The sequence below is a fragment of the Ambystoma mexicanum genome, chromosome 14 (genome assembly GCF_040938575.1).
Source record: "Ambystoma mexicanum isolate Mex_15411 chromosome 14, UKY_AmexF1_1, whole genome shotgun sequence".
NCBI classification, from domain to species: Eukaryota; Metazoa; Chordata; class Amphibia; order Caudata; family Ambystomatidae; genus Ambystoma; species Ambystoma mexicanum.
In genome coordinates, this window is record NC_090940.1 from 223,753,723 (window position 1) to 223,778,741 (window position 25,019).

The 25,019-nt window shown below is 47.8% G+C and overlaps 1 protein-coding gene across 3 annotated transcripts in view; it reads right to left on the reverse strand.

Annotated features, from left to right (window-relative positions):
• The window catches only part of EXD1 (exonuclease 3'-5' domain containing 1), a 1,277,614-nt gene that overhangs the window by 1,189,234 nt on the left and 63,361 nt on the right, over window positions 1–25,019 (reverse strand). For all 3 annotated transcript variants that reach the window (XM_069638368.1, XM_069638367.1, XM_069638369.1), the window contains exon 2: window positions 24,789–24,937. In XM_069638368.1, the coding sequence (XP_069494469.1) occupies window positions 24,789–24,909 (121 nt within the window). In that variant the 5' untranslated portion in view covers window positions 24,910–24,937. The remainder of the gene's footprint in view (window positions 1–24,788; window positions 24,938–25,019) is intronic.

Below are 25,019 nucleotides of genomic sequence, written 5' to 3' on the forward strand. Positions count from 1 at the left end.
TGAAATCCCAACTAAACAATGAGCAGTGTACCATTTTTCTAGAAGTAAGTGAAAAGATTGAACATGGTATACAGCACGAAAGAACAAATTGCACAGGTGACAACTACAAACCTGTACTGCTTTATGTAAGTGGTGAAGCTGGGTCAGGTAAAACATTCTTAATAAAAATTATCAGTAAATACCTCCAACAATTAACAAACAACAACCTTTCAGCTGTTGTAACTGCCCGACAGGTTTGGCTGCCTACAACATAGGTAGAGTCACTCTTCACCGATTGCTGCTCCTTCCAGTAGAACACCAAAACAAATGAGTACTATAAACTTTCTGCAGAATCGGCTATGGAGCTATGCAGAGTTTTGAAACAAATTAAAATGCTCGAAATAGATGAGGTGAGCATGGTCTCCAACCTAATGTTGGCTTTGATTCACCTCAGACTGCAGGAGGTGCTCAAAATAGACTACAAAGAACACTTTGGAGGAAAACATGTCATCATTTTCGGAGATCTCCTTCAATTAACACCAGTGAAAGGTGAATCTATGTTCAAAACCTTAGGCCACAAAGTGTGCCGTAAAAGTCTTGGAAGCATTGGGAATGTAAATCTCTGGCAACATTTTCAATACAGAGAACTAACACAAAACATGTGTGTCTGCAAACCTCACCTACGCCAACATTTAAAAAAACATACAGATTGGTGTACTATAAAAGGAGGCGCACTCTACCCTCAATACTAGATGCACCCATGAGCTGTACGGGCTTAACGCATGTGCTACTGATGTCATGGAACAATTAGCTCAGAAAAACATCAGCTGTATGTCCTTAATGCCAACTGTAGCAAGCTGTGCACAATTTAATGCAGCAATGCTGAAAAAAAGAAAAACAACCACTAGTGGAAGTATCATTGCATTCCCACCATGAGCATTGCTTTCTAATGTATGCAGTATAGTGACCTCCATTGGTTGAGTCGCCTTTGTGGTAGATTATGGCGACTGTTGTGAAGGTTTTTTTGCCACAGACAAATATGACACTACCTATGTGTCAACAAGGCATAGCACGACTAAAAACCTCAGAGAACTCTATCTCCAACACATCTGGTTTGGAGAAGATTTTAACATTATGTGTCAACTGTAGAGTTATGCTGAAGCGTACCATTGACATAGGTGAGCAAGGTTTAGTTAATGGAGCACTTGGTACAGTTGTTGGCTTCCAGACATACCCACGGGACAACAGCATTCAGTTTGTGAACATCAAGTTTGACAAACTTTCAGACGTTAAAAATTTATGACGTACAACGGCTCAATACCTTTTTTTCAAAGACATGTATGTATGCAGAGAACAGTTTTCTCTGTCGCTAGCTCATGCAGTAACTATTCATAAATCGCAAGGTCTAACCTTAGATCAAGCATTGATTGATATTGGCAGCACAGTCTTTAAAGAAGGCATGAGTTAGGTAGCACTGTCACGGCTTCGTAAACTGGAAGGACTGTATCTAGGGAATTCTGATACAACTGTAGTCAGCACAGACATTCCTTGCATCATAGAGTACAATAGACTACGTGCACTGTACACGCCCCATCTGAAAATGTACCCTACTCCTCAGAAACCGAAAGGTTTGAAAAGGAGGCTCATTCAATCAGAATTTGTAAATGATGTGGCAACAGTACCACCAAAGAATTTGAAATCAACTCATACTACATCAACTACCAAAAGCACATACAAAAATAGTAAAAAAAGACAAGACATACCCAACTCCATCCACAAAAAAGTGCCTCTTCAAAGAAACCACGTACTCTTCCATCAAAGTGCTCTGACACAGAAGTACCTTGTCCATTCAAATTTTCCAACGCAACAGGTGTTAATTGCTATGCAAATGTAACAATGAATGTTCTTTTCCAAATGCCAGAAATTGTTGAAAACATTTATTTAAATGGCGCGGACCAGTTGTGTTTGCAAATGCTCGTCCTTCACAGAAATGCAGCAAGCAATCCTGACATAATTTACAGTGTATTAGGAATAAGGCTAGAATTGGACTACAGTGCTGGAATGGAGAAAGTTCACTTTAAACCGACAAGAAGATCCACAGGAATTTCTAATGTACTTAATATAAATACTGGAATGGAAAAACATATGCATAAATGAAATCTTTTACATTTCCTACATGTAGAAACATAAATGCAGTCTGTGCAACAATGTCATTCAGGAACAAGTCCCAAACTAATGCTTCCTGTATGTATCAATACCCAACTGTGACTCCATTCCATTTCAGCAACTGGTGCAAAATGCAAACTATAGCATATTCTGTACGTCGTGAAATTCTGATAATCGTTCGACGCTACATATACACTCACATAGTCAATATTGAATATTAATGCTCCTAAAATACAATGCAGATGGAACCAAAAACAACTGCAAACTTACTGCCTTCACACACGGACAGGTTTCAGTTGGAAAGAAAACCTTCACAGCAGTAGCCATAATCTACCACACAGGCGACTCAACCAATGGAGGCCACTATACTGCATACATTAGAAAGCAATGCTAATGGTGGCAATGCAATGATACTTCCATCATTCCAAAGCAGAGATTACCTGCAAATCTTGCAAATGCCTACTTAATATTCTTGAAGCCTAAATTTACTCACTGATGTACAAACCTACTATACCTTACTCCGCAGCACCAACCAGTACCTCCGTAAGTGGAAAAACATTTTCTTTCCTTCCACACTGTCGACCTAAAGCAACTTTGCATACAGCAAGCATAGAAGAAATGCACTACAGTGTGTGTTGCACAACTTCATCCCCAATGAATACACTCACACAAACAATATGTGTGCACAAATCACAGTAGCAGTATTTTCCACAGGATACGTCAAAGGGTAAGTACTAAGTATGAGGGTTCAAAACTATCCTCAGTAACCTCTGAAACCACCACGTACGCAAATCACTCACCAGCTGTCTAAGAATAGTCATACAACAGCAAGACATAGGACCTATCACTACCTAAACCCATAATGGTAGACTACTACATCAGAATGTACACAGATGTGCAAGTAGCAACAGCAATGCACAAGCTTCTAAACATACCCTTTAGGAATGGGACACTAAACAGTTAGAATACGCCACCTGGCATCTAACTGCAACCAGAATACTACAATGTTATTTGCAGCATTAAAATAACCCAACCTTCAACTACTGTGCTACAAACATATCCTTAAACACTTCCAAAGTAGGAGCAGTTACAGTACGCCAACAGGTACATAACTATCGTCACAATTCTGCAGTAGCACAGTACAATGCCACAATACTTGCAAACCACCAGCAGCAACCAAACGCGTAAAGAAACAGTGGTACAAAAAGGAAGCAGGTAAACATTTACAAAACACCACCTGCTATACAACGCCAACCATCCTAATATGTAGAAATCGTAAACCATTACATTTCCTCCTACTTCAAGAGTACACCTTAAAAAGTGCTGCAACTACTCCAAATGTGACTAACTCATTGTGCATCATAGCTGCAAAGACATTTGGAAGGTTTTTTTTTTTTTAATCCAGCGTGGATTGTTTTTCCCCACAGACCCAATGATTATGCAAAGAAACATAGGAACTGCGCTCATTGCAAAGTGCACTGGTTCAAAGCATAGTACTTATGAAGTACTAGTTATGAGGGTCCACAAAGTAAATAAATATATGCAATGTAGTGGACTGCAAAGTAAGGAAATACCTGCTCTAACATGTTTTGTTCTCTTTTGCCACAGATAATGCAGCAACGAGTACTACAACATTTCACATTTGGTACACAAAAACAGCACAGGCTCTCCTCAATCCAAACAGTAAGTATGCAAGTATTGGTATCATACTTCTAGAGTGTCCACAGTGCAATGTGTGCACTAATTTCTGCAATACACATAGCAATGCCACCATTTGCAATGCACACGTATATTGCACTACGCAGCTTGTGCCTACGCCCTACACGCTTCACTACACCTAGTACATTTTCAGGGCTCCAGCCATGCACGCAATATTGTACACTCTGCCCATAACTGCCGCTCCACTGTACAACTATGCATACAAACATCTATCCATGTACCACAAACCCCACACATAACACAGCCACCTACCCCTTATCCACTGCTGTTGACATTGGCTGCCATTTCTTCCACATTCCTACATACACTGTTCACCTAAGCCTATAATAAGTAGACACACTGAATGCACTACACTACAGTAACCTACCCGATAATCTGCACAATCACAACAATGCAAATTGATGACTACATACATACATCTTACGTAACTGTCCTAACTGCTGCAACATTTGGCTCCTTGCATTCCACTGGCACGAGTTAGGCCATTAGGTCATCCTCATTGTTATGTACATCATTTCAAAAGAAGGTTTCCAACACATTTCACTGCAGCAGATGGTACATAGCTTGGCAGCCATATTGCAAACAGTGCGTTACTGCTTATGTTTTCAAACTTCGGTTTCCCTTTCTTATTGTGTAAAGGAAACACCATTTGAACACCATAACCCCCCTTACAATGTTTCAAGGACGTACGCAGTAATTCCTTTTCTTTGACCAACGACAGCCCCAAACATGTTCATGCTGCAAGACACCCAAGTGCACACGATGGGACACCCACCCACGTATGCTGAGGCAGCGAACACACAGTCTGCCATCGTCCACCGTTGCCTCATAACACACTGCACATATAAATGTTCCTTGGGGACTGTACAAGCACATTTTATGTATGTTACCATCTGTGCAGTCAGGGCAGCATGTGTACAACACCATCATCTCTACTTATACGTCGTACTACTTTCACCGTAATGACACTACCAACATTCGAAAATGCATGCTATAATCAAAACACATTGCCGGCTGAATCCTTTATTTTCCCCAGCATCATCTCCGGAAAGCGAAATCAAACATACCTCTCCTTGAACAGGACAAACGCTCAATGTAAAACAGCCTCGAGTGGGAAGCATGTTTCGCTCCAAGGTCAGACATTGTATTGAATTGTAGAAAAAAAGGATACATCATTTACAGTGCAGTTGCTCTGCCCATGTGCCCCAAAGGTAGTCTGCAATGATTCTAAACGCCGCACACTGCAATTTGTCACCCACCCAATATAAGCATGGAAGTTGCCACAGTTATGCAAGTAAAACTTTACAGCACATGTGTATTACGAATAAAATGTATTCAGCTTCATACCTGTATGCATATTTATAAAGTTACTTTACCGCACACTCTCTCTGTACATTGTACGGAAGATTGTGACGGCAGTAGGCACGCGCCGTTACAGTGCTATGTTCTCCACCATTCCCCGTAAATTGCAACTGTGATTGTACTTCGTTTTGTTGCCATTCTTTGCCCACCTCCTGCAAATCCCGACATGAAGGACAAGACGAAAAGGGAAGACAATTTGTGCACTAAAACAGCACACCTTCTGCTCACTTGTGCAGTGCTACATTCTCCGTTTTGCCCTTACTATGGCCTTTCACACAATTACCAGTTCTATGCACCCTCAGTGTATTGAAAGTAATAACGGCCAAGCAGCAGTCAACCGGCACACAAACATCGACAGCTCACATTTCACTGATGCATTTTTTAGCAAACCAGCTGCTGCATTCTCCTGCACTCCGAGGTGACCTCCATGAGGGTTCTTTTTGTATTTATTTGTTTGCACACACACACACACATTGTGCCGTGGGTCAAACAACACTCGCAACCACTGTTATGTTTTGTAAAAAAGAAACACATGAAAACAGCGTCTGGTGGCAACGTTTGAAAGACATTTTGCTTGAGTGGATCCCTACAATCACAGTATTACCTACAAAACAGACAGCAAGACAGCGGGTTAACATATGACGCTACTCAATAACACACAGTACATGGTCCATGAGGCAGCCACCTATGACGACATCCTTCCCGCACTCTTCTCCTGTACGCTGCCACTAATAAGGGCTACTTACAGCTATTCTTATTCCTCTTTCTTCTCAGATACCTAGCACCTTACTGCGCGTGACATACCTTACACATTCCAACAGACGGGTGGTGGACCAAGCGTTACAAGATTACCACAAGCGATTTATTTTCCGCCGTTATCTGGGCCCATCGATACGGGCCTGTATGGCCATTTGCGGGTCCGGCAGTACGAACCAACCTGCAAACGTTTATGCTGTTCGGCATCCCAGAGCCAACATCTGTTACCGTATCTACCTTGCAAAGAAAACGTGTTCTTCCACACGGGCCACCAAGCACCACTAACTACTCCTTTTCCCACTTTGCTAGACGAGAACAGAAGTACAGAAGTGCACAGACGGCATTGCTCACTGGATTTTGTTTGCGAAATAAAAGAGCAAGGATTGCAGCCACCTTACACGTTCTCGTTAACAATCTGTAGCAAAACAAAGAACTTGCAACAATTCACTGAGTGGTTGGTAAACTATGGGAATGTTCTGGAACCGTACGCTCTGTGTGCGCATATCTGCTTTTGCCTTTGTTTATGTTGTTCCTTTCCGGAGTTAGGTGCTCACATGACAGCGTTCGATACAATTGGCACACACAACGAAAATACCTGTAGTACACGCCGTGAGGAACAACTCTCCACAAGAACAGTCAGTGACGCCAGTGACTGGTACGATGGTGTATGACGCACACATGTATAGGTAATGGAAGCGATGCACACATTACAATTACTCACAATAGAAACGCCAACCACGTTCGTTGGCCATCTCAAGTACTACGCAAAAGAAAGCTAAGAGTCAGATGGCCTGCCGTCCTGAATAAGGCTGTACTTACCGGCATTGATGATGTTGTCGACTGCAAATGTAAGTGGGTCGGTTTGTACATTATGCAGACTTTACATGTGTAATGCTTAGTAACGCGCGTCATGTCGCAATATCTTCCTTCACTTTCAAAGCACAAGGTATTATCAGGGGCACACCATACCAAACATAAATGGTGGCATGTCAGCCTGTGAACGGCAACAAGTCCAATGACGTACACCATATGCAAGTGCAGCCACTTCACACCATCTCTAGTGGTGTACAAACTGCAAAATGTCCTTCACAACCATTCTGTAATGGTGAGCACCCACAGGAGAAATGCATATTTCCAAGAGTGTACGCTTGAGTTACATATCAGTATAGGAACAGACCCAAAGAAGGCAACATCAACATTCTGAAACCTATTTCCAACCAGTGTCCAGATTGTTAGGTCAAAGGGCCCTAGCCATGTGCACAAGCCAGTAGGGGCTTGGCACTCCCAACATCATCTGCAATAGTCTCCCCATCCGCAATAACTCTGAAGGTAGTCGCCTGTGCAGCTACCCGACAATGAATTATATGTCAGTAGCTGCGTACATGGGCCACATCGCTAAAGTTACATGGTAAAAAAATCCTTTCATGTCCCAATTTCTTACTACACTCCCTGAAGCAAGGCTCTGTTCACGGCCACACCATTCCAAATGCAAATGGTGTCTTATCTCACCAATGCTGATGGAGGAAGTATAAAATGTACCTTAGGACATTGACATATTTAAAAGTGTGTGGATGGAACAAGGTATGGGTATATATACATTACAAACACTTACAGAATTTAGCGAAGGCAAATTAAATGCAATCTGTATACATATGTGTGCAATCAACATACCATTATCACAGTGCTCCCATGCATGTTCCAATGTCTTACTGCACTCCCTGAAGCAAGGCTCTCTTCATGACCACACCATTCCAAAGGCAAATGGTGGCATATATCACCACTGCGGCTGTAAGAAGTCTAACATGTCCTCCACTGTGAATCTGCAAACGTGAGTACGGAACACTTACACATTTAAAAGTCTGTGGGATGTCACAAGGTATGGTTATAATAACTTATCGAAATGAGCCAAGGCAAAGGGAATGCACTCTTTCTACATGTGTGTGCAATCCACATATCAATATCACAGTACTCCCCTACATGGCTGCATTGCGTTGCAGGGTTGTGCCCAACAGCGTACTCCTTGGACACACCCAGTGTAGAAGGCAATAGAGCCATGCATGGGAACATGTGGCCACATAGCTTTCCTGCCTACAGGTACGTATGGGTACAGTAATGAACCCAACCAAGGCAACATTCTGAAACCTACTTCCAACCAGTGGCCAGACTGTTAGGTCCAAGGGCCCCATCCATGCACACAAGCCAGTAGGGGTTTTGCAGGTACAATACAACATAGCACACCAACAGTAAACATCCTCATATTGTCTCCAATGCACTCCCCATCCCCAAATGGAGTCTGCCTGCATTCACCAAAAAATGATAAATCGCCTCTACAGCTGGCAGCCAATGAAGTATATAGGAGTATAAAAAGGTCCATATCACAAAACTGTGACGGTAAAAAATTCCTTCCATGTGCCAATGTCTTACTGCCTTCCTTGAAGCAAGGCTATGGCCAAGCCCTAGCCTCTTGGGTACATGCGGAGGTCTATGGCCTCTGCCCATGCACCCAAGAGCCTAGTCCTTCAACACACCCAGTAGAAGGCAATAGAGGCATGCATGCTACCATGTGGCCATGTAGCTTTCCTAAGTACAGGTATGTATAGGTACACTAACGGACTCAAACAAGGCTTCATTCTCCAACCTACTTCCAATCAGTGGCCTGACTGTTAGGTCCAAGGGTCCTAGCCATGCACACAAGCCAGTACGGCTTTGCAGGCACAACACAACATAGTACACCGACTGAAAATATCCTCATATTGTCTCCAATGCACTCTCCATCCCCAATGGAGTATGCCTGCACTCACCAAAAAATTATAGTTTCCTGTGCAGCTACCCGCCAATGAAGAATAAGTGAGCAGCTGCATAAAAGGTCCATATCGCAAAACTGTGATGGTGAACAAATCCTTCCATGTGGCAATGTCTTATTACCCTCCCTAAAGCAAGGCTGTGGCTAAGCCCTAGGCTCTTGGGTACATGGGCGGAGGCCTATGGCCTCCGCCCTTGCAACCATAAGCCTAGGCCTTGCCCACAACCACTGCAAGCCAATGCAGGCATACATGGGAACATGGTGTCACCTACCGTACATGACAAACGCGCCATAACCACTGCCACCCCTACCCACCGCCACAACACAATGGGAACCCACAACGTCAACATAACCACTGGCACCCCTCGCCAACAGCGGGATGTCAGAAGGTATGGTTATAATAACTTAACCAAATGAGCAACGGCAAGGGGAATGCAGTCTTCATACATATGTGCACAATGCACATACCGTTAGCACAGTGGTGCCATACATCCCTGCATTGTGTTGCGGGGGTTGTGCCGAAGACCTAGGCTCTTGGGTACATGCGGAGGCCTACGGCCTCCGTCCAAGCACCCAAGAGCCTAGTCCTTGTACACACCCGCTGGAAGGCAATAGAGGCATGCATGGGAACATGTGCCCACGTAGCTTTCCTGACTACAGGTACGTATGGATATACTAACGGACCCAAACAAGGCAACATTCTCAAACCTATTTCCAACCACTGGCCAGTTGGTTAGGTCCAAAGGCCCTAACCATGCACACAAGGAAGTAGGGACTTTGCAGGCACAACACAACATAGTACACCGACTGCAAATCTCCTCATATTGTCTGCAATGCACTCCCCATCCCCAATGCAGTCTACCTGCACTGACCTAAATATAATAGTCGCCTGTCCAGCTACCCGCCAATGAAGTATATGTGAGTTGGTGCGTGACTGGTCCACATTCCAAAACTGTGACGGTAAAAAATTCTTCCATGTAAAAAATGTCACCCATTCTCAATTTCTTTCCATCACCTGCAATCCAGTCCCCATTTCCAAGGCAGTCGCCTCATGAGCTACCCGCCTCTGGCCATGCACTCAAAAGCCTACGGCTTACCCACAACCACTACAAGGCAATACAGGCAAGCATGGGAACATTTCGCCACAAACCCACCGCCATAAAACAATGCTAACGCACAAAGTCAACATAACCACCGCCACCCCTAGGCTACAGCACAACACATTGTGAATGGCTTTGCATCCCCCTCTGTCACCCACCCGATCCTGCAAACCATGTTTAGCACCCCCTTCCGGCACGGCACTATCCTCTGATACACCATGGCGGCGTTTCCCAAAAACTTTGATGCACAGCACGCTTCCCTCCAGCCAACAACTGGCTGCGTCCAATGTTCGCCGACATCACAGCGTACTGTACTGCAAGCCAATGAGACTTCGGTCTGCGGAGCGAACAGGGAAATAGGTCAGAGGATCGGACCCAGATATGACTAATTTTTTGGAGACATACATTTCAGTTCTTTGCAACAGAAGTACTGGTTGGATTTCCAACAAACACACAAAAGCACACTTTCTGACCCAAGCCTCCGCTCCTGCCGCAAATTTGATGAAAATCCATCCAGCCGTTCAGCCTATAGCCGTGTGCAAGGTTTTCGCTCATTCAGTCTATGGGGGAAAAAAACCTTGTGACACCCCCCCCCCTTATAACTTTGCTCCCCTGCACGAAACCAACTTGGTGAAATATTTCTAAGCCGGCCATATACTTTTTTTTGCAAAGTTTGGTGAGGATTCCTCCAGGGGAGCGAAGTTATAAGCCGCCAAAAAGTGGTCTTCCTATGGGTTTAGCAACTTAACCATAACTACACGGCCGCTACCGCAGGCCGTGTAATATATGGGATACATTACTCACCGTAATCGTATTTCTGATGCTTGTATCTGCTTAGATTCACATGCTGTGCATTGGCCGACATCTAGTGGAAGCTGCAGAGTATTACAGTTGTTTTCGAAACTCAAAAAGGGACGTCAACAGGGCGTGCCAGTAATACTAGTGTGACGTCCACTGTACCCATGATCCCTTAAGCGTCGAGGTCCCTCGGATTGTTATTTTCCTAACATGAGGTAGCATGAGGTGTAGCATGAGTACAGTTATATCCAATCAGATACGTATCAGACAAGCTCATAAGCATCCATGCGCCTTCTCTCCGAGGGGAGGAAGGGGGGGTCGCATGTGAATCTAAGCACATACAAGCATCAGAAATATGATTACGGTGAGTAATGTATACCTTCTGAGGCCTGTGGAATCTGCTTAGATCACATGCTGTGCATAGATTAGCGAGCAGTGTTAGAAGAAGGAGGAGGTGGGATGTGAGAAGGTTCATGAGCGAATAAATGTCTTGGAACCGCTTCTTCCACTTGTGTATCTGTCTTGGGAATGAGTGTCAATGCAGTAGTGCCGAGTAAAAGTATGTATTGAGCTCCATGTAGCTGCTTTGCAAATACTGTCTAAGGGGACATTTGCAATGAAAGCTAGGGTGGCTCCTGTGCCTCTTGGGGAGTGAGCCCTGGGCGTAAAAGGCAGTGTCTTATCTGATAGGGAATAGCACAGTTGGATACATCTAATTATCCACCTAAAGATGGCATTCTTTGAAATGTGGTCACCTTCTCTGCCTGGCACTATGGAGACAAACAATTGATCTGTTTTTCTTAGTGGTCTGGTCTTATCTACATAGCAGAGGACCGCCCTCACATCTAGTGGGTGTAGTTTCACCTCAGCTGAGCTGTTGGGTTCCTAGAAGAAAGCCGGTAGCTCAATTGACTGGTTTACGTGAAATTTGGAGATGAATTTAGGGGAGAACCTAGGGTGAGTACATAAAACCAGCTTGTCTTTATGTACAACAAAGAACGGATCCTGCACTGACACTGCTTATATTTCACTTACTCTTCTTATGTAAGTGAGAGCCACTAAGAAAGCGGTTTTGTAAGTTAGGTGTTTTAGACTAGACTTGTGCATTGGCTCAAAATGGGGTCCTATGAGCTTAGAAAGTACCACGTTGAGATCCCATCCTGGCGGTGGGTTAGAAATAGGAGGGTGGAGTCTCTTTACTCCGTCCATGAATGCCTTGAAGACAGGCACCTTCCACCATGAAACCTTATTATGGGAAGTGGTGTAGGCTGATAAAGCCGCCAGGTGGACCTTTAGGGAGTTAAATACTAACCCTGCATCTAGCAAATGGAGCATAGAAGTTAGAATGTGGGAGGGAGTATATTCTATGTGGTTGATTTGTTTAGACTGGCATCAAATTACAAATTTTCTCCATTTGTCAAAGTAACAGTATCTAGTATTTGGTTTTCTTGATTCTTTCAAGATATCCATGCATCTCTGTGGCAGGTTAAGATGTCTGAACTCTATGACTTCAGGAGCCATGCAGCCAAGTTCATTGAGTGAGGCTGCGGGTGCACTGCTTGTTCCTCGTGCTGAGTAAGTAGATTGTCTGGGCACGGGAGTTTGATGGGATCACACATCGCCAGTTTGCGCAGATGTGGATACCATGGTTGTCTTGCACACATAGGAGCAACTAGGATAAGCTTCATCGGTTCCTTGTGGACCTTGTTCACCACCTTCCTCATGAGAGATGTTGGGGGAAAAGCGTAGGCAAATTTCACTGACCAGTTCATCCATAGGGCGTTCCCCTTGGAGCCTGGCTGGGGGAGCCTGGACGCGAAGTCTGGGCATTGACTGTTTTTGCTTGTAGCGAACAAGTCTATTGTGGGGAAACCCCATAGAGAGAAGAGGTGTTCTACGACTCTTTCATGTAGACGCCACTCGTGTTCCTCTGATAGGGGATCCCTGCTCAATGAGTATGCTAGAGAGTTGAGTTCCCCTGGAACATGCTGTGATGATAGGAACATCTTCTGTTAGTGCCTATTTCCAAATTGGACAGATTTGGAGAACATGTGCCCCTTGTTTGTTGATATAAAACATCGCTGTAGTGCTGTCTGTCAGGACTTGCACGGATTGGTTCTTTAAATGGGATTCAAATGCCCGAAGGGCTTTGAATACAGCCAGAGGTTCTAGCATATTGATGTGGTTTTGGGCAGCCGTGCAGAACCACAGACGCTGAGCTGTGTGATGAAGGTAATGAGTGCCCCACCCCGCTAGAGAGGCGTCTGTCGTGACAATTGCCTCTATTTCTGGATCGTAGAAGGGTTTCCCCTTCAACTGATTTTTCATTGTCCACCAGTGAAGATTTTGTACAAGTATTGAAGAAACGACCACTAGATCGTCCCACTGACCACTTGCCTGAGACCACTGTTTCGCCAACCGCTCCTGCATGGGTCTCATGCACAGGCGCGCGTGAGGAACTAGGTAAATGCAAGATGCCATCATGCCTAGCAAACGCATAGCTTTGCGTACCCTTATCTGGCGGCCGGCCTGATAATGCAGTAACAAATGTTGGACTCTTTCCTCTGACGGAAAGACCAACCCCTCTTGTGTGTTTAAGACAGCATACATGAACTGTTTTGGAAGTGCTTGGCACTATATTTGCCTTTTTCTCGTTGATGGAGAGGCCCTATTGAAAGAGGAGGGCGATTGTCTTTTGAATGTTTTGTCTGCAAATTAGGGGCGGGGGGGGCCCAGTAATGAGCCAGTCGTCCAGGTAAGGGTACACTGGGATTGCCTCCCTGCGTAGGTGCGCTGCCACCACCGCCAGTACCTTTGTTAATACCCTTGGAGCAGAGGCTATTCTGAAGGGCAGCACTTTGTATTGTTAGTGCTGGTTCGCTATCTTGAAACACAAGAATCTTCTGTGCGCTGGGAACATTGAAATATGAAATTAGGCATCTTTCATATCCAATGTTGCCATATAATCCCCCTTTTTAGTAGAGAGATTACCTCTTGTAGCGTAGTCATGCAGAACTTGTGTGACATACTTGTTTGCAGGGCGCACATTTAATACTGGGTGCATTGTCAGATCTTTCTTTGGCGCAAGGAAGTAAGATGAATAAATACCCGTTTACCTGGTTGGCCGGGACGACTTTGATGGCGTCCTTTAGAAGAGCTGCTATCTCATCGAGGAGGATACGCTGGTGTTCTCTTGAGTGGATCTTCTGTCGTGGGCGGTGGTCGTGGGGTCGTTGGAGGAGTTCGATACTGTATCCGCCTGCTACTGTGGACAGCACCCATCTGTCTGAGGTGATTCCCTCCCATGCGTGTGTGAAGCTGGAAATGCGCCCTTCTACTGGAGAGGCATGGGAGGGCACCTGAAGCGGAATGTCACTGCTTCTGAGGTGGGGTGCCACCTCTAGAGGGGTTGCCCCTTCCGCGACCTCTGCGCTGTCCTCTAGGATAGCCCTGGGAGGACTGTCTCTGATTATTTCCCCAGGAGGAAACTTGGTTTCGACTTTAATTGGACCCCCATTGAGAACCTTGGCCTCGAAAATGGCAAAAATAGCAATTAACCCTTTAGCCAGGTGGCTTGTTGGTGAGTTGGCCCAACGATTTAAGTGTGTCATACTCATCTTTGGCTGTCTTAACGGTGTCCTCAACGGCCTTGCCGAAGAGCACATTGAATTCAATAGGCATGTTAATTAGTGTGGCCTGTGTTTCTGGCCTGAAACCCGATTGCCGCAGCCACGCATGACATTTGATAACAGTACCCTGAGCAATGATTCTTCCGGCATTGTCCGGCACGTCAAGGTTGGTCTTAAGTAAGAAGCTTGACACTGCCCTCCCGTCTTCAGCCACCTGTGCTAGCTGGGATTTCAGTGGTTCTAGGGCCGACAATAGTAGAGCCGACACTTCCTCCCATTTGTGGCAGTTATAACTGGCCAAAAGGGTAGCATTGTTTGCAATTCTGGTTTGGTAAACCGCAGAGGGGAATTTCCTACCCATGGTGTAAATCCTTTTGCTTTCCTTGTCGGGTGTGGCCTCAGAGGAAGCAAAGGGGGTGCCCGCTCTTACGGGTTGTAGTTACAACTAATGAGTCTGGCTTCAGCTGCCCTCTAATATTCAGTGGGTCTGACGGTGCAAGTTTAAAAAGCTTTTCTACACGTGGGTACACACCCCGTGTGAGGTTAGGGGCTTCTAATGACGGTTGTATCCTGCGCTGTTCTGACTCGAGTAAAGGAATAAACTATGCCACCGTTTTCTTGTCCCCAAGGATCTGTTCTACAAAGTCTTTATCCTCCTGCACTTCTTGGGTGTCAATTTGAAAGTGCTCTGTCGCCTTGGCTAGCACCTCATTAAGAAGGGTTGGTTGTCAATAGGAGGATCCTGATCGATATGTGAGTCTATCGGGTACATATTGGCCTCTGGGTCAGCCTCTTGGTCTTTATCGTCCCCATAATAAGGGTCTGCTGCCTCCTCGTCGTACTGAGGGTCAGCTGCCTCTACAATTGAGAGGTCTTCGTGTTCAGAGTCCTGTTCATAGAGCTCTAGGACCATACTATGCACTGGAGTTTCTGTACGAGACCTTTTAGAAGGGGGTTGAGAAGGTTGAGCAGAGATTTGAGACCCAGAGGGAGCTGTGGTGGGGGGTGGATTGGAAACTCTAGAAGTATGCAGGGTCCTTTTCATAGAAATTGGCCATAAAGGACATTCTCCTCATGACCTTGTCTAGGTCTTGTGAAGACCATTCTGCTGAACTTATGACTTCCTTCCCAACCCTTGGTAATCCCAAGTCTTCATCTGTGGGAGGAATAACCCCAGATCTTTTAGGCCTAGTCTCTACAGGTTTGTCCTCCTTATGGATAGGCCTAGTTTCCTTAGGCTTCTCTGCGAAGTTTTTTCCCTATGAGGGCTTCTATCCCTATGTTTATCTGACTGTTTGGGGCCTACTACCTGATCCAAAGCCGAGCGTCAACTTTCGGGAGTGGGAAGGGCTGAAGCCTCGTCTGCGGACGACCGGCCTTCGGAGGGAGTTTTACGCGCGACACCCTTGCAGTCTTTCGGTGGTTGGTTCCTGTTGTGCGGCGATGTCGAACGGGAACGCCCAGAGGACAGGGACTCAACGGATCTTTCCCTGGGTGCCGTGCGTTGTGAATACTCGACCCATGTGTCGAGTCTCGACTTGGGGTTATGGGTTTAGAGGTGTGTGCTTTTGATGCGCTTCTGCCGACGGGTATAGTCCCCACAACATGGCCTCCGGCCTGTCCTACGGGGTCGGGGGCCTGCGCTTGGGTAGCCGGAGCTACCGAGTGGCCCTCGCCGTCCGAAAAGTAGGCATTGCTGCCATCACTGAAAGCGCCTTCTACCTCCATGGCCTCAAACTGCCTGGCGTAGTGAACCCCGCGTTTTGTGGAACGGTCCTTTAAAGTCTTGGGCTTGAAGAGCCTACACACTCAACAAGACGTTTCGATGTGGTCTCTTGGGAGACACAAGTTACAGACTAAATGCTCGTCGACCCACAGGAATTTACGATTGCACTTGGGGCAGAATTTAAATGGGGTCTTAGTCCAGAACTACAAACTATGCCAGCTGGGCGAAAGTAGTGTTAAAAAAGGTGCATATACATCCTAAAATGACCCCCCCCTCCTCTCTGCCTACTGTCTGGGCCGAGGCACGGGGTGGCCTTCCAAGGCCGAACGGTCCGTCGGGGAAGTCTTTCGATGGGCAGTTTCGTCTTCACCGGCTTGATGTTTCGATGGTCGGTGAAGTAAAGGATAGAAAGAATGAACTATCGATAATTGAAATAAGTCAATGGGGGTCATTACGAGGTTGGAGGTAGCCATGGTGCTATTAGCGCCATGGCTACCCCCTTACCGCATACCGGGTCCGGGTTCCCTGAATGGGGAATTACCGGGCCATTCCAACCTTGGAGGACCCGGTATTTCCCCATTCAGGGAAACCATCCCCATTCCCATTCGAGCCCGCATAGGGCTCAATGGGAATGGGGACCATGCTAACAATGGGCCCATTAATAACGGGCCCGTTGTTAGCATGCTGGTCCTTTAGCGGCTCCCGCTAAGGGACCTCGTAGTGTGGCAGTAAAGGGTTAACGGCACTAGCACTTTTACCGGTGCCGTTAACACCTTATCGTCAACCTTATAATGACCCCCAATGTCTTTATGCCGAAAGAGGAACTCTACTATACGCGTCCGTCTAGAATGGCGGAAAAAAACAATCTGAGGGACCTCAATGCGTGAGGGATCATGGGTACAGTGGATGTCACTAGGGATAGTATTACTGGCACGCCCTGTCGACGTCCCTTTTTCGAGTTTCGAAAACAACTGTAATACTCTGCAGCGTCCACTATATGTCGGCCTATGCATAGCATGTGATCTAAGCAGATTCAACAAGCCTGAGAAATATGTATATAGATATGTGTGTAAAACAGGAAAAAAAGTTAAGTTTGAAAGAACCTGCTGTGAAGAGTGGCATTAAAGAGTTATGCATAATGCTTGCCTCAGTTTCTTTCGACTCCCGGCACTATAAGCCTGGGTAAACTTCATTGGCAATAAAAACATGAAATCAGGCACTATAGGTGTGACCTCTCCCGCCAACAAAACGAATAGGTATGACACTGCCCCTAATCGGGCATTATAGTTATGGTCCTCATCAGCCAGTACAGCTATCATACAACGCTCTACATTTCAGGCAGTAAATTTATGACCATTTTGGCAGAAATACTCCATTAGACAGGATAGACAATGACTTAATTTTGCAGAATATGTATGTAGCTATTAGGAAGCACAGGAAACAAACCTGACAGGTGGCTGTGCGAGCAAAGCAAATACAGAGAAGAACAAGTTACTCTCTTACCTGGTAACGTTCTTTCGATGGGATGGCCCGACGACGTATTCCATATCTATGACAGTAATCGCCACAGCTGTGCTGCTTCGGAAAATCTTTCGGCGTCTGCGTCCTGCGTCGATACGCCACCCTCGAGGACCTCCTCCGACGGCATTGGATGTTATAAGTAGGACGCACGACGCCCGTAACCTCAGTTGTAGTTTTTTCCCCCAGAACGTGTGGCACCGGTCTTCTGCCAGTCTGACCACACAAAGCCTTGCGGAAACGTAAGCTGCAATCGCATAAGAAATTCTGTAGCGGGGAAGGCGTAAGCTGCAATCGCATAAGAAATTCTGTATCAGGGAAGGCAGGGAGGGAGCGATATGGAATACGTCGTCGGACCATCCCATCGAAAGAACATTACCAGGTAAGAGAGTAACTTGTTCTTCGAGGGGATTGGGTCCTCCGACGTATTCCATATCTATGACAGACTCCAAAAGCAGTACCAACGAAAGGAGGTGGGAAAAAGAATTTAGAAGATAGAAATTTAGAATGCCCAATCAAATTGCAGAGTAAAGGACCGCCTTGCCAAAGGCCAGATCCTGCCCACGGATACAATCGAGGGAGTGGTGACGTACAAAAGTATGGACCGAAGCCCACGTGGCTGCATCACAGATGTTACGAATAGGAACACCCCTCTGCAGGGCAGTAGAGGCAGCCATACCCCTGGTAGAATAGGCCCGCAAGCCTATCGGAGGGTCCTTACCCGCCAAACGGTAACATTCAGAAATTGCCAGGATAATCCATCAAGACAAAGTCTGCTTAGTAACAGATTGTCCTGAACGCCTTCTAGGGTAACCAATGAAGAGTTGACGTCCACTCTGACCCGGGACATGCATGAAATATAAAAGCTTAAAGCTCTCCTAGGATCCAGCCTATGGAGCCTCTCCTCTTCCTTACGGGGATGCGGAGGAGGATGAAACGCCGGAAGAATAACCTTCTGGCTTAAATGAAATTCTGACACCACCTTCGGAAGAAAGGAAGGACGAACTCTAAGGACAACCCTGTCCTTGAGAAACACAGTGAAGGGTGGCTTAACTGAAAGTGCCTGTAACTCACTCACTCTGCGAGCTGAAGTGACCACAACTAAAAATACAGTTTTAAGCGTTAACAGTCTCGAAGGGCAGGAATGCAAAGGCTCAAACGAAGCACCCATTAGAAACTTGAGAACAAGGTTCAAATCCCAACCGGGCACCTGGAAAGGTGACGGATGGAACACATTAGTGAGCCCTTTTAGAAACTGAGAAATTAAAGGGATTTTAAAATAAGAACACTCTTCAGATGAGCGCTTAAATATGGACAGCGCCGCCAGCTAACCTTTAACGGTACCCACTTGCAGGCCCTTGTGGGCCAAAGAAAGCAAAAAAGACGGAACCACAGGAATGTCAAATGAAAAATGATCCACATTCTGAACCCTGCACCAGTCGCAGAACGTTCTCCAATGGCAACGGTACAGGGACTTTGTTGCTGGCCGTCTGGCCGAAAGCAACACCTCCATCACGTCTTCAGGGAGGTCCCAATCCTTATCCCTCAACCTTTCAGAAGCCAAGCGTGAAGGTTGAGCGATATGACCTCTGGATGGAGAACCTGGCCCCCCTCCTGTGAGAGCAGATCGTCTCGGTAGGGAAGACGACGTGGAGGGCAGATGGACAAGTCGAGAAGGTCCGGGTACCATGTCCTCCTGGCCCATGCCGGAGCAATGAGGATCATCTGGGGACCGAACCTCTGTAACCTCCGCAGCACTTGCGGAATGACGGGGACTGGAGGAAACGCGTACAGCAGTGGGAATGACCACTCCACCACAAAGGCGTCTCCTAAGGCTCCTCTTGGAGGAAATTCCCGCGAACAGAACCTTTCGCACTTCCGGTTGACACTGGAGGCGAAGAGATCCACTTGAGGGGTCCCCCAAAGGACGAAGATCTCCAGGAGAATCTCCTGAGCCAACTCCCACTCGTGAGAGATCACGCTCTGCCTGCTCAGAGCGTCCGCCGTCTCGTTTTCTTCTCTGGCCAGATATACTGCAGAGATCGAAATTTCCTGCTCGATTGCCCAGAACCAGAGCTGCATCGCCTCCCTGCACAGAGGAAGTGACCCTGCCCCCCCTTTTTGTTGAGGTAGTGCATGGCCACTGTGTTGTCCGTCAGAATCAGGACATTCTTCCCTCGCACATTCGGCAGAAAAGCCTTCAGGGCAAGCCTGATGGCCCTCAGCTCCAACAGACTGATATAGAGTCTGGACGCCGACAGAGACCAACGACCGCTGGCTGTCAACTCGTTGGCATGAGCTCCCCATCCCGTGACGGATGCGTCCATCACGATAGTCACCTCCGGCCAGGGTAGCCAAAATGGAGCCCCCTTCATCAGATTGCCTTCGACGGCCCACCACAGAAGGTCCTGGGCGACCGAGGGCGGCACCTGAACGGGGTCCGACATCCTGCCGGAGGACTGAGACCACTGGAGCTTGAGTTCCCATTGCAACAATCTCATCCACAACCTGGCCTCTGGCACCAGAAGAATGCAGGATGCCATGAGGCTGAGCAATCTCAAGAACTCTGACGCAGGGAGACTCTGGGCATGTTGGAACTTTTGCACCATCTGCTGAATGTGATGGGCCCTCACTTGGGGAGGAAAACACTGCCCCAGGGACAAGTCGAGCACTGCTCCGATGTACTGGAGCCTCTGAGTTGGCGTTAAGTGGGACTTCTTTAAGTTGAGGGAGAAGCCCAGCTTGTGGAGGGAGTGGCAGGTGATGGACAGATCTAGGACTTGCTCGGGAGAGCGCACCCTGATCAACCAAACGTCCAGGTAGGGGTAGACGTGAATCCCCCCTTTCCTGAGGTGCGCTGCCACCACTACCATGAGCTTGGTGAAGACCCTCGGGGCGGAGGTCAATCTGAACAGCAGGACCCGAAACTGAAAGTGCGAGTCGCCAACCGCGAACCTCAGGTACTTCCTGTGCTTTGGATGGATCGGCACATGAAAATAAGCGTCCTTGAGGTCGAGAGACACCAACCAGTCCTGAAGTTGAAGGGCCTGGAGGACTTGAGAAAGAGTAACCATCTTGAACTTGTCCTTCCTGAGGAGTTTGTTCAAACCGCTCAAGTCCATGATGGGTCTCAATCCCCCATCTTTCTTTGAAATCAAAAAATAAGGGGAATACCATCCCTTGTTCCTCTCCGCTACAGGCACCAGTTCTATGGCACCTTTCTCCAGCAGGGATTGAATTTCCAGCGCAAGGAGCGGATCCGGACTCTTCGAAGAGAGGTTCCCTGGTGGATTGTGGGCTATGATCTCCAGAACCCACACATCTGAAGTAATGGCACGCCATTCGACAAAATGCTGCACCAGTCTTCCCCCGACCAGCGAACCATGGGACATGGCCTCATGACTGAGCTGAAGCGGTTGCGGCGTTGCCTGAGGGCAAAGAGGCAACAGCCCGAGCATCCTTGCCACCTCGAGTACCTTGTTTTCCACCTCTGGCACTCCTACGGTGGCCCCTTTGACTAGCAGCTCCTTTCGCTTTACCAAAGGATGAGTAATAATTCCCCTCCATTGCTGTCCCCTAGGACGAAATGGCAGAGGTTGGCGAACTGCAGCGCCCAACGACTTCGCTGCAGCTTTTGAGGTCTGCAACCTCTCAAGGCTCAACCCCCGACTTCCGCAACCACGCAAACCTGCGTATTACGGTGCTCGCCCACGTGGACCGGCTGATGCAATCTGCCATGTCCAAACCCGACTGAACAGCCTCACACAAGGCATCCTTGCCATCCTGGACCATAGCAAGAAAACCATCCCATTCGTCCCCTTACTGAATATGTTCAGCCGCTAAGGAAACACAGTTCCACAGAGTGTGCGTGAAACGTGACAAGGCACATACAGAGTTGGCAGCCTGAAGAGCCATACCGCCTGAAGAAAACACTTTCTTCGCCCAACCATCAAAACGCTTGTCGTCCCTATAGGAGGGATGGTAGGATACGACGCCTGCTTTGCTGGGGCCGTAGCCGCCTGCACCACCAAACTCTCCAGAGTCGGGTGCTTGGTCAAGTAGCAGGGGTCGCTACTGGCTGGGCGGTATTTTCGTGGCAAAGACTTGCCCACTGCCGGGAGACTCTCCGGAGCAGTCCAAGCCGCCGCCACCCTCCTCTGTAGAGCCATATGGAACGGCAGTACCGGGTCAGTTGGTGGACCTTGGTCAAGGATATCCGTGAGGTCATCCTGAAGACAATCCCCTGGGGAGCAGACCACCCCAAGTATTCGGTGATCCTTGACATAAGGATCCAGTACGAGGAGTTGGCATGGGTGCCAGGCTCAGGCCTACAAAACTCCACCTCCGGAGAGGTGTCCAGACCACTGGTGTCGTGCAGTGACTGACGCAGTTCCTCAATCTGACTATGTCCCGACATAATCTCATCTGGCACTGTATCAGGAACCATGCCATCGTCAGAGCCCTCATCCACCTCCTAAATGTAATCAAGATGGTGGAAAGTGGGCACAGAATGGGGAACAAAGCCATGCTTCTACCCCCTTCGAAACAGCCTCAAAAGGCAAAGGCGTCGAGTGAATCAGCGTCGACGCCGAACGCGGCACCGACAGCATCGACGGCGTCGACACAGGCCTCGAGGGCGGAGCCCCGCGCGTGTTGGCGCCGATGACTTCCTCGGAGGCAGAGCCTCGAGAGAGTCCCTCGACGACCTCGGCGCCACAAGCGTCGACGTCTTCTTCGAAGACATCACAGGTGCACACGGTCTCGAGCGCATCGAGGACCGGGACCTGGAACGGGCATGACTAGAACGATTCCCCTCGTCCGAGCGGGACCTTTCCCGCGAATCGTGCCGACCACCCGAGCCCGAAGGCGTACAAGCAGTGTCCCTAGTACGGTCACTCCCGACCCCACTCGGAGGCGCGGACAGACCGGTGCCCTGCGATTCAAGAATCGCCAGCATTTTCTTACCAAAGGAAGCCCATTCGCATGTTTGGTGGGATAAGCGACCCGCTGACGGACGGAGTCCTCGGACAAGGACGGGGAAGGCGACCGATGACGGTGCTTTCGGGAGTACCTCAAAGAGGCAGAGGAGTGGCGGGACCCACTCCGGGACCGAGACCCCCTAGACTTACGACAACGATGCGGAGAGGCCCCTCGAATCGTCCGTCGAAAGCCCAGTGGACCTCGACTGCCGGTGCTTGGACACCTTACCGACCGACAGTTTCTTCTTGCGCTCCCGCAAGGTTTTGGACGTAAGCGACTGGCAGTCGACACAATCATCCGTGTCGTGGGCCTCCCCGAGGCACCAGAGGCAGGCGTTGTGCGAGTCCGTCACTGACATCTTGGACCCCCAGTCCCCGCATTTCTTGAAGCCCGGACGCGGGGTGGAAGAAGAGGAAGACATCTCGAAAACTTCTTACAAACGAACAGGTTCGAAGAACCGAAAGAACAGAAACTCCAAAGAGTCAAGCCTCGCTGAGATCTCTGAAGCGAACACGTTTGTGGAAAAAATGGAACCGAGGCTACGGGCGTTGTGCGTCCTACTTATACCATCCAGTGACGTCGGCCATCGGAGGAGGTCCTCGAGGGCGGCGTATCGACGTCTTCGACGCAGGACGCAGACGCCGAAAGATTTTCCAAAGCAGCACAGCTGTGGTGATTACTGTCATAGATATGGAATACGTCGGAGGACCCTATCCCCTCGAATGAAAGATTTGATCAGCAAGGGCTAAAAGGAACTCTCCTAGGTATAAGGCAACATCACCCAGTCCACAGCAAATACCCCTGGAGAAAGACCAGATAGTACACAGTATGCCCTAAATCTAACTTCCATGTGAGATGCAAACAATAGCTTTTTGCACATTACATCTGACCCATTATGCTTGAAATGCCTTCTAGATTCAGTCTAATGCTACTTTATAAACATACCAAAACACAGATTTAATGTCACAAAGATATTATGAGTAGCACCAGTTGGGGCGGCAGGCTGTGGGGGGCAAAATGGACCTCCTGGTAGCTTTTGGTGTCAAGCTAGCCAGGATCTTCCATGCTACAAACAAGAGCTAAATAGTTCAGAGCAATTTCAAGGCCACTGCGGAACAGGTACGTTGTACTGTGTTTGGTAGGGACCCCACAGGTAGCATGATATGATAAGATATAGCATTTATAACGTGCCTATACACAAGTGTTTTAAGGCTTGACGAAGCAAGGGAGGAGGAACAAGGGAAGACAGAACAACGATCCTACTAGGCCAGGTATTCAGATCGAGCACATGCATGGCGAGGGGGAAAGGGAAAATTGTGTGGGGAAAAGTGCAGTACATGGGATAGTAGAATAAATAAGATAAATAAAACGGCCAATGGTGGCAAGTGCAAGGTAAGTGCAGACATAGAGCTGGTAGGGGACTGTAGGGATACAGCAAACAGTCCCCAGGTGCAGGGGTTGCCAGGGAGGCAGTGCAGGTGGGCAACTGGCAGGGCCTGGGCCCGAGAATCAGAAAGGGTGGCCAGGTAACCAGTGCCATTTCTGCCAGGAGTTTAGGAGGGGAGAGGTGGAGAGAAAGCAGAGGCAAAGATGAAGGTTTTGAGGTTCTTCCGGAAACGGAGATGGTTCTCCTCAAGATTCAGGGAGGCAGGAAGGCTGTTCCAGAGAGAGGCCCCTGCCGAAGAGAGCTCCACCACCAACTCGTTGCTTGGGGAAGCGACTGACCCTGAGGGAGTTGGATGCGGATGAGCAAAGAGCTCGAGAAGGAAGATATTTAGGAAGAGAGAGTTGAAGGTATTGCGGCCCTAGGCCGCACACGCACTTTATAGCACATGCATGAAGGGTGTGCATCAAAGGGGCAGGTAGAAGGGGGCTACAGGGCAAAGGAGAGGGGCTGAAAGGGGCAAGGGACTGAGTGGTGTTTGAAATGGTAAACAGAGGAAGGCTGAAAGGGGGTGGAAGAGCTGGTAATAAGGGACGGAAGGGCCTATAACGGACAAGAGGAGGGCCTACAAGAGGGGCATAAAATGGGCAGAGGGGCCTACAACAGGCAAGTGGCGCACAAGGCATGTACCAATCAAAGGGGGAGTAATGTGACAATGGCTCTTTTGACTAAGGCAGACACCCAACATGAAAAACGAATTAGACTTGTAAACATGAGGTACAGCCAATGCCATTTCTCCATTCTCTACATTACTTTCATCATCCACACTGCAGTGCCCCCTACAGCTTAACAACTAAAATGAGCTTACCTTTGCATAAAAGGATGGCTTTGTTGGGGTCCACATGCTGCAAAACTCCCTGAAAGGAGCCAAGTTCTAGGGTGACTTTTATCTTTTGTCCAAGGATACGACTCAGGAAGTGCGGATCCATAAGTAAAGCTCAACAGATTGGTGAAGCGCTAAAAGAAGAAATAGAATGGAACTGTCAGGTGACTGTAATCTTTTAGAAAAGCCACCATAAATCACATCACTTGCTTTAAA